Raw genomic sequence first — 9,955 nt, 5'->3', positions numbered from 1 at the left:
CCGATCTGAACATTTTTATCAACGCCCTGGTGTTCTTTTGTGCTTGGTGACTGGGAAACAAACAGGCATGGACCGGAAGAATCCTGCCTGCTGTCTCAAGCACTAAATTTTATACTGGCTGAATTTGGCTGCATGAATTTCGACTTCCCAGCCAACCTAGGTTTCCGGAGGAGCCGCGTGGCTTCTAGAGACTTTGCTCAATTTCCTCTTTCCTCCGTACCGTTTTTGTTTTGTTTTTTTGTTTTTATTAAATTAAAAACAAAAACGAATCAAGGAAAAGTCAGAAGAGTTCAATTGCTAGACTTGGTTTTTGTTTTTATTATCAACAATCAAGTTAATGGTACACTCTTGGAAAACTATATGCACATGTAGAAATATTTCCCTTTTAAATAGAAGCATTCATTATAACACATATAAATAAATTTGAAAATCTGAAACATAACTTATGATGCTTATGTTCACAAACAAAGTCCGATAAGGAGGAAAAAAGAAATCAGACAGACATGCACCTGATAACAAAAATATATACCATTGTCTGAACTGTGATCTCTCTAAACACAAAGAAATTGGACCCGTGAGAACCTTAGTACTCCATAAAGACACGCCAAAAAGACTACAAGAAGAGAAAAAACATTATACGGTCACGTAGAGGAGACGGTCTGTACTGATATTAACACGATACAATTGAGTCACAGAACACAGTTGTAGAAAGACACCGAAAAAAGTTAAAGCCTCAACATTCAACTAATACCTATAGTTTGTGCCTTTTAAAATAAAAAAATAAAATAAAAACAAAAACAAAAAACAAATCCCAACAGAGATTTCTAAACTGCGCGAAGAATGGAATCATCAATATACAGTCCATCCACCATACAGGATGTGAGTCATTTCGGATCAAACAGAAGTGCAAACCGAAACACTTCTGCAAACTTGTGTGTGCGCCTTTCCCTTGCTCCGTAGATTTCTCGGCAGCCAGTTGCGTGGACTGCAATTGACTCCAATCCAAAGCAGAGCCAAAAAGTTCAGTAAAAGCTGGTGGAAGAAGAAAATGCCGGTGGGGGTGGCGGGAGAGAAAAAAAGGGAAGAGTTGCGAAATATGAGACACAGTTTGCAGAGTTTTTGCAGATGAAAGGCATCTCATGTATAGGGCATCTTTCAGGGCCGAGTGGCTGCAAAGATTCGGGGTTGGGAGTTGCAACTGTGTGGGGTTCGGATGGGCTAATGGCGGTATGGGATTCGGCGAGGTGGCACAGGCAAACGGGCGCGAGGAAGTCACCTTGGCCGCGGGGACAGTCGGAGCTAGTTGTCGCCGCAGCGGCCCCAACCCGAGGATAGGAGGGAAAGCGGGGCTGGAAGGCGTCCCTACTCTCCCCTGCGGAGGAGCTCCAAGGGAGTCTGTGCTGTCAGAAGGGCGAAAATGTCGGGGTTCACAAGATAGAGCCCTCAGACAGTGCCAGCTGCAGCCTCCCCTTTTCTCCCCTTACATTTTTTTCTTTTAGGTTTTAAAACTGTGTTTTAATGATTTCTGCCTTCCTAAAAAATTTTTTTTGGGGGGGAGATTTTTAAAATTTCTCTTTTTCTAAGCAAGTCACTGAATTGGTTGTGCCCCACCACCACCCATCTCTCTGTCACCTGCTCGGGCCACAGACACACATTCCCAGAGACAGACATACACGACACGCAGACACAGCCCCCTGAGAGTGCCCCCGGAGTCCAGGCCGCGCCGCTCACACCTCCCAGGCAGCAGGCGGCGTCCTGGCCCGTCTGCGCGGCCCCAAGGCAGGTGCGAAGCCAGGAAGTTTTTTGTTTTGTTTGGGGGTTCAGGATGGGAGTAGGAGTGGGGTTGAAATGGGGGCGACGCCGTTTTCTCTTTATTCTTATCGCGATTACTTTAGGCTCTCAATAAAAAAAAGCCACGGCAGCAGCGACGACAGTAGCCTTGGGCCTACCCGCTCGCCCACTCGCCCGCCCGGGCCCCGGCTCGCCCGCGGCCGGCGCCGCCGCAGGATCCCAGATCAGAACATACTGCTCTTCACTAAGGCGGCTTTGGCACCGTTGGGTCTTTGGAGCGAAGAGAGGACGCTGGCGAAGGGCCCCCCGAGTGAATCCGGAATGGAGGTGATGGGGCCCGGGCCGGGAGCCCAGCCTTGTCCGGGGCCCCCGGCCGCAGCCAGGCCTCCAGCCGCCGCAGCCGCCGCAGCCGCCGCAGCCGCCGCCGCTGCCGCCGCAGCCGCCGCCGCGCCGCCCTTGCCGGGCTCGCCTCCCGGGCCCCCGGGCCCCGCAGCCCCCGGGGCTCCTGCGGGGCTGGGCCCACCGCCGCCGCCGCCACTTGCCCCGCAGCTGGGAGTGGGGTTGGGGTTGGGGCCTGGACCCCCTGTGCTGTCCGGGTCAGTGCTCTTGGCCTCTTTGCTCTCGTCATCCCTGGACGCATCGGACTTCTTCCCCGAAGAGCCGTTCTTGGCCGCTGCCGCTGCGGCCGCAGCCGCGCGCTCCTGCTTGCGAAACTTGGCGCGGCGGTTCTGGAACCACACCTGACCGGAGAAGAGAGGCGGTGAAGCGGCGGGAGAAAGAAACAGGACAGGAAAACGCGGGTTAGGGCGGCACACGTTCCATTTCAGTTTGCTTTAAACTCCATGCGCCGAGAGTACCCCCACGCACCACCAGCCCACCAATTCGGCCCTCACCCCCTTATTGCTTGTGCATCCTCGGAGGAACTTTCTTAGGATGAGCTGAGCAAGCCAGGGAAATAGAGGTTTGCGGGAGAGATACAAAGGCCGCAAGCCCCAGAAAGGCCCTAAAGTGGAAGCCCTTATTTTGGCGGAGCTTCGTTCAGTCTATTCCTTGAGCTGCCTCAAACTCCCCATCTCCCCTAGGCCTCGAGTCTAAAGTAAACTAATTGGTAGGAGGCGGAGCAGGTCTCTGGGTTTGGTTCTTGCTGTGCGTCCTGGCCTTTGGGCCTAGAGACGTGCAGTGGTGCTCACTGTCCCTCCACTGCGGGGTTCACCTGGAGAGGCGCCTTGGTCAGCTCGTGAGTGCACCTCTGTCCCTAAAAGTTTAGAATAAGCCGTGGTTCTGACCTTCATAGAGTCACAGCCCCTGTGCGAATCTGATGCAAGTCATAGTTTCTGGGAAAATGCTTTTAAACGCAGGGCTCGAAGTTCAAAGCTCGAATTCGGAAACATTTGGCAAAAACCACTTATAATACGGGGGCAAAGTCTGCACTCTTCCCACAGGTCACTTCCCAAATGCCCTGCAGCGCTGACTGGTGTGGGAAACACTTCCTAACTGTGAATTTATAACCAAGAGAGAGCGCCCTAAGCTTTCCTCGCGTGCACGGCCTCTCCAGCTTGGTCTCCCTCTTCAGCCCTGGGCTTCCCGCCCTTCTCGAGAAGCCCCGGGATTTCTAACCTTCAGTAGTACTCTCGCTGCCCAGTGCACTGCACCCCTCCCGGGCCAGGTGCGGCAAAGCCAGGTAGTTTTCCGGGCGCGCATACCTGCACTCGTGCCTCAGTGAGGTCGATCTTCAGGGCCAGCTCCTCCCGGGTGTAGATGTCAGGGTAGTGCGTCTCCGCAAAGACCCTCTCGAGCTCTTTGAGCTGCGCACTCGTGAAAGTAGTGCGGATACGCCGCTGCTTGCGCTTCTCGTTGAGGCCGCCGTGGTCAGTGAAGAGTTTGTAAGGAACTGAGGACAACAGAGGGGACAGAGTGTGAGCAAAACGGTCTGGAGTGCGCGGGCCGCGGAGCCAGAATGTGGGGACTTCAAGGTCAGGTGTCACTGGAGCCGCCACCGACTCCGGAGCGGGAGAGTGGCCGAGAGGAGCTGCGGAGAAAAACCGAGTAAATTAGTTATGTACAGAAACCGGAGCGCAAACGTCGGGCTTTGGCGAGGTCCCTCCTGGCACAAGCGCCTTTGGGTGGGTGGAAATAGAGCATTAGAGACTGCTGAAGTCCGGGACAAGTGGTAGTGTTTTGATGAGGGAAAACGAAAACAAGAGAGGAAAAAAGTCCGAAACCATCAGTCAGAATATCAGGGAGCCAGGGGAGAAGTTCCCCAACACTCTCACTGTTGGAACTTTTCAATTCTCATAAACTGACCCGGCCCAAAAGTTGGGGGAAAGTGCTGCAAAAAAATAATAATAATAAAGAATAATCATAAAAATGACCAACCAAAGAGGTGTGAGCCTCTCTCGGTTCTTTAAAAAAGAGACACTGCCAGTAATGAGCTTTACTCTTTGTTATTTAATTATTTTCTAAGCTTTACGTCTCATCGCAAAGTAAATAAATTATGCCTATCATTTTGGCAGCTTAAGATAATTTTGTTGGCGGTTCGGGTGTGACTAGGATAGTGTAACCCTGTAAGTGAATTACCCCTCCCTGCAATCGCTTCTAACGTGATAAATTCTTTCATTTGTGTAAGCAAATTTCGTTTGGTAAATACTAAACACATTTCCATTTTCAAATGCAATCAAGGCTTCCTATATACGAGCGGAAAGGCAGCTTCCTCCACTGAGAAAGCTGGCGGTCCTTACCTGCGGCGTACGGACTGCTCTGGTGGTCCCTGAGGGTGCCGAGGCTGCAGGATCCCGGCGTGAGGGACGGGCAGCCGGACGTGGCCCCAAAAGTGGTCCTTATCGGGTTATACTGGAAGCCACTGGCCTGGCTGCAGGAACTGAAGTCAGCATAGGCTGAAGCCAGGCTCGAGGTGTCCATCCCAGCCATACAGGACTCGTAGGCAGAGGAATTGAGGTAAGAATATTCCATTTTATACATTGAAAAGGCTCTGAATGGCTCAGCCAAGTGGAAAAATGAAATAAAAGATGGGTATGGAGAAGGTGGCTGGAGTGGGGAGATGTGCACAGCTCAACGCCTGCCTCCAAACTGGCCTCCTTACTACCAGCAGAGCCTAGTTTTATGAAAAAGCCTCCTATGAGATGCCTTGTCTGAGGTCTCTAGAGCATATAGTCCTCATAATAAACTTGGCTCTTTCCACTTGGACAATAGCAAAGCGGTTGGTCTTATTGCTGGCGCTTTTTACATGACAATAACTCATCCGTCTATTGGGCTGGCACTGGGGAACTGAGCTGTCCAACCTCCCTATCATTGATTCCTGCATCTCTAATTAGAATTTAATACCACACCATTACGCACTGAGCCCCTGATCCTCCCTTCTAACCAGCTCCCTGCCCTTTAATTCAATCACACTACTTGGAAATAATGAAAGTTGGGTGACGATTCTCCCTGATCCAATTTCCCCGAGCTTTTAAGCCTTTTTAACTGATCATATACCTTAGGCATAAATTGAGATAGTGTGTGTGTTTTCCCCCTTCTTCGTCCTCTCTTTTTTTCCCCCCCTCGGTTAGGGAGAAGAAACCTTGATGTCATAGAAAACCTGTTTTGTAAGAGCGTTACACGCTCAATTTAACAACAAGCCTACCCCCCGAAGTGCATGAAATGTTATAAAGAACTGGGACATTGGCAAGACTCAGGCGCCCTGTAACATAGAGTAAGTGGGCCAAGGGGGTTTATGTGAACCATAAGCGGATTTCTTTAAAATACACCTGGTAGAGGGGGGTAAAAAAAAAGAGCATCTTATAAATTGCGTTTCTTGTTGGGACTTAATGTGCTTTCCTAGAGACTCAGCTTACACAGCCTCTTAAAAAATAAAAGAACATCGCTCTTGAATGTAAAACATCTGGATTCTCAACCGATGACTTCTTTGCGCTCAGTTCTGTCTTTCCGCTTCAGCGCGAGGTTTGCGTTCTGTTGGTTGGGAGGTTCTGTGCGGTTGTTCGTTTTAATTACGCCATAACTAGCAAGCGGGCTTGAAATGTCCCCAAACGTGTCTCTTCCACTCCTCTCAGGCGCTCTCCCTCTCCTTTTTTCGCCTCCACTTTTTCAAGTGCCCACAACCCCCACAGACCCGGGGCTTTGAACAGAGGATTGCTGCCTGTTTGCCCTTTAGGTTCTCTGACTGCGGAGAGCAAAATCCCCACTCTAAATGCCCAGGCTCTAGGTCGGGTACTTTTCCTGTCCAGCTCCTCCGGCTCTTGGGTGCTGGCAGCAAGGTACAGACAAAGAAGTGAGACGTGATTTGTGGACCTCGGTGGCCCTATGATTTAAGCAGAGGATAATTTTCATTTGGTTCGTTAGGCTCTAGCAGAATAAGGGAAACTATTTCATTAAATCCTTCCTCTCGGTGGACAAGAGGGGGAATGCTTAGTTGAATCGCCGTGTGGTGTAAACAAACCCTGGATATTTTATATGAATTAAATGTGTAGATAATTAGTTTTATTGCATTCATTACCCCCTTTATGTGCTCTGTAACAAGTCAGTAATTAAAGTAACAAACTCATAAAGTCTTTATAGGGGCATTTAGGCGTTCAGTGTTTGCCAAACTAAGTGGTTTAATTCGATGCTAGTGCCGGGGAGTGGATGGGCGCCCGCTCTCCGCTGCCGCCGTGTTTTATTGCGCACTAAACTGCAGCGGACGTGGTAATGGATTAAACGGGGACAACGTCCCCCCAGCCCTGTGCTTCTCCGCTGGGTGAGTTTCAGCCTAGTTTCAGGTGATGGCGCGTCCTGTGGGCGGCAGGAAGCTCTCCTGGCGGGAGTGCAGGGCAGAGGGACCCGCAGAGGATCCTGATGATAGTTTTATGGGGAGGGCTGATAGTTTTATTGCAGTTGTATGTTGTACAATGCGTATTTGATAAAGAAGGGCCCTTAGTGGCCAGTGTGCACTTTTTTGTGCACGGGGGTAAAATGAAAATAAATGTGTACAAGGTTTTACTGCGGCGGGAAACAAATTGCAACTCTCTAAATGGTTTCTCTTTATGGTCACCAGACAAGAGGAGAAAAGAGATGCAAACATCTGTCTTCAGTCTCCTAAACCTAAAGGCCAGCAAAGACGGATGCGAATCCAAGTGTTATTACAGTGGGGATTTGTCTTTATTTATCCCGCTCTCATGAATATGAATCTGCATTTGGACCGGGAGGTGGCTGTGCTCCTTTGGACGCTGCACTTGCAATTATCCCACCCTCGCTTATCCCCTCACCCCCTTTAAGGTTGTCAAGCTCCGCCTGGGATTCTCCAAGTTTCTGGAATCCCTCGGTCTTTGAAAGGGGAGGGTGCTTCTCTGTTTTCCGAACGCGCGACCCCGCCGCCCCAGGCCCGCACACAATGGATGTGGATTCGGGGAGCCGGGCCTGAGTGGCACCCCCTAGCCCACCCTGCCCAGCCCCGCTTAGGTGGGGTTTAAGAGCTTTTCTCTGCAGAATGGAATGACGTGGGGTGACCCGGAGAGGGGGGATGCGTTTTGGCTTCGAGGCCCAAGCTTGGCAATAACCAGGCTCACACCCCTCTTGGCGCCACGCCTCTGTGCACCCGGAGTTGTGTCTCCGCAGGGAGTAGAGTGCGCGTGCTCCGCTCAGGAAGCTCCATCCCCGCCCGGCGCCACGCGGGCCCTACGCCCGAGCCGAGAGCAGGGCAATTCCACCTTGGTTCCTAATTGGCACAGTCCCCAGGCCCTGAAGCCACTGGGGCGGAATCTGGCCGTGGCCCCGGAGTGTGCCGGGAGCTGGGAGGAGCACGGTTTATTTCGGTAGCTTTTAAGGATGCTCTTGGGTGATGATGTAGAACTTTGGGAACTTGTCGGTGCGCGGAGGCAGTTCCTGTGACCAGGGTACTTTTGGGGTGGGAGTACAGTGTGTGCAACTAAGGGGAACTAATTTTGACTAGGCGTTTGAAGATGACACCGGGAGAAGCCAAAGGAGCTGTAGGAGGACTCCGCCAAGGGGCCGGGGCAAAGGAAACGCAAGGCCGCAGGTGGTGCCCGCAAGGGCTGGCGAGGGCCAGGCCCAGCGGGGCCAGTCTGGGCACTGCCTCGCGCTCCCCTCTGCTCCTCGCGCTCGGGTCTCCCATCAGCCTCGGTCCCCGCCTCCTGCTGTCCACCGCGCCAACCCTCTACCAGGTGCTTGCGCCGGGCCCCAGCCCCCCTGCAGGCGCCCCCTGGTGCCCGGCCTCTCCCGGTCCGGGTGCCGTGCGCCTTCTCTTTGTACCAGCAGACCTTTCAGCGCTGGGACAGCATGGTCGAATGAGCAAATGCGCTTGACTTCATTTTCCCCTTTGTAGGTCTTGTAGGTTTATTTTGTTCAGTGTCACCGTCCCTCTGCCCACCCCACTCCACCCTCACCATCCCCTTTGCCCGTCTTTTGTGGCCCAGGGTCCTGCTTCTGCTCCGAAGATAAAAGGCGTGTGGGGCCAGGCCGGAGCCCCAGCCCCGGCGCCCTGTTTTGTTGGACTTGTGCTTTCTACACGCGAGCTCTCCCCTAAAAGTTGTACCAAATGGTTAATTTAATTATTCCAACTATAGACCAACTGCTTCAGCAGCCTCCACCACGCGTCTGGGAGGAAAAAAGAAACCATCTATAAGAAATAATCTAATAAAAGTGAAGTGTAGAAAAACCCCTCCTGATTTTCAACCGGCACAAATAGAATTAGAGCTTCAGCATCCTTTTCCCAAACAGACCTTTTGTCCAGATCACAACTTCAGCCAACCAGCAATGTGTACGGTGCCTGCTATTTATTTTAATAGAAGCGGGTGGATAGCGAGATGGATTGATAGGTAAATGGCCGCATGGATAAATGGATGGTTGATCCATCTTCCTCTGACTTTCTTTTCTTAATATGTGTACACGGTTGATTTTTTTTTCCCCTGCTGATTTTTTTGAATCAATAATGGAAGGCATTGCTATGTCGTAAAAGAAAAAAAAAGGCTATTTAAAGCACAAAAAAGGGAAGAGACGAACCAACATATACATCATAAGAAAAAAAAATGTTTACATGCTACCCAATACCAAATGAAAAAGGTTGAAAGTTTAAAAGAAACTTTTCTTTGCCATTCATCGGATGGTTTCCTTTTCTTCTTCTTTTTTTCCTTGAAAGTCAGAAAGAATGTTAGAAGACAAGGAAACAAAACAGCAAACAAAATGCCATTGTATTGTAGTAGCAATTCATGGGAAAACGCTTGTCAGCCTCCTAATGCCTCACTCCTAGGAGGCTGTTTTACCGCAGGCGAAGCACAATAACATGGGAATGAATAAAATATTAAATACCAGTGAGAGTTTCAGAGGAATTTTCTTTATGATTGCTTCATTTGAGGCTGCATCCAAATTATTCCAGCACAGCGAGGCCACTGACTGGAAAAGACTCAACTTAGAATAAACAGTTCTCTCAACCAGAGAATTGAAAGGCAAGATTTGTCCTTGGGTTTCTCCAGAAAAGTTTTGGAAGGCAGCAGCCTTTCCCACTCACCTGCACTAAAACAATACCTAGACTGGATTTATTGGGACACCATTTCCCTAGAACATAAGCAAACCGACCACTGCATCCCCAAGCACAGCGATCCCCCCATATAGACACTCTCCTAGCATTTTAGAATTTTCACAGTTTCCATTTGCCTAGCAATCATCATACCCATGTTTCATAATAGAGACTCTTTGTATTTCTGGTAACTAACCTTTTGGCACCGAGAGACTAACAATTATTAACTGATTGACAATAGTGTTTTCAAAGCAGTTAACACAGTACTTGGCACCTGGAAAGAACCCAATGAATGTTAGCCACTAGCATATGCTCGCAGTGATGATGATATTGGTAGAGTCGCTTTGCATTGCATATTAAACACTTGACGTTGGAGTTTAGACAGTGCACAGACACTGTCTTTCCTAGTGCATGTCTATAATACCTGTGGTAGAGGATACACAAGTGAAAGAACAGGTGCTAGGATATCAAATGGGAGAAAACAAAGCAACAGGCAGAAAACTTCCATCTTTTAGGAACTTCCTAGAAGGGCATGTATGTATATAAATTAATTATCTGTTTTGTCTTACATGATACACAGTATTTATGCATGTGGTACTAATGTGATATTTTACTCCTGTATGTAAATATTGCATG

The 9,955-nt window shown here is 49.8% G+C and overlaps 1 protein-coding gene across 1 annotated transcript; it reads right to left on the bottom strand.

Annotated features, from left to right (window-relative positions):
- Positions 1-302: 302 nt before the first annotated feature.
- PHOX2B (paired like homeobox 2B) lies at positions 303-5,044 on the bottom strand. Its single transcript, XM_019751893.3, has 3 exons — positions 4,530-5,044; positions 3,495-3,682; positions 303-2,531 (listed from the first exon to the last, which is right to left on the bottom strand). The coding sequence occupies exons 1-3, from the start codon at positions 4,768-4,770 to the stop codon at positions 2,016-2,018; spliced, it is 945 nt and encodes a 314-aa protein (XP_019607452.2). The 5' UTR covers positions 4,771-5,044; the 3' UTR covers positions 303-2,015.
- Positions 5,045-9,955: the final 4,911 nt, after the last annotated feature.

Source organism: Rhinolophus sinicus, chromosome 1 (genome assembly GCF_057876585.1).
Source record: "Rhinolophus sinicus isolate RSI-liver-muscle chromosome 1, RSI-T2T, whole genome shotgun sequence".
Taxonomy (NCBI): domain Eukaryota; kingdom Metazoa; phylum Chordata; class Mammalia; order Chiroptera; family Rhinolophidae; genus Rhinolophus; species Rhinolophus sinicus.
The sequence above is the reverse complement of the archived record's forward strand: the minus strand, read 5'-3'. Positions and strand labels throughout refer to the sequence as shown.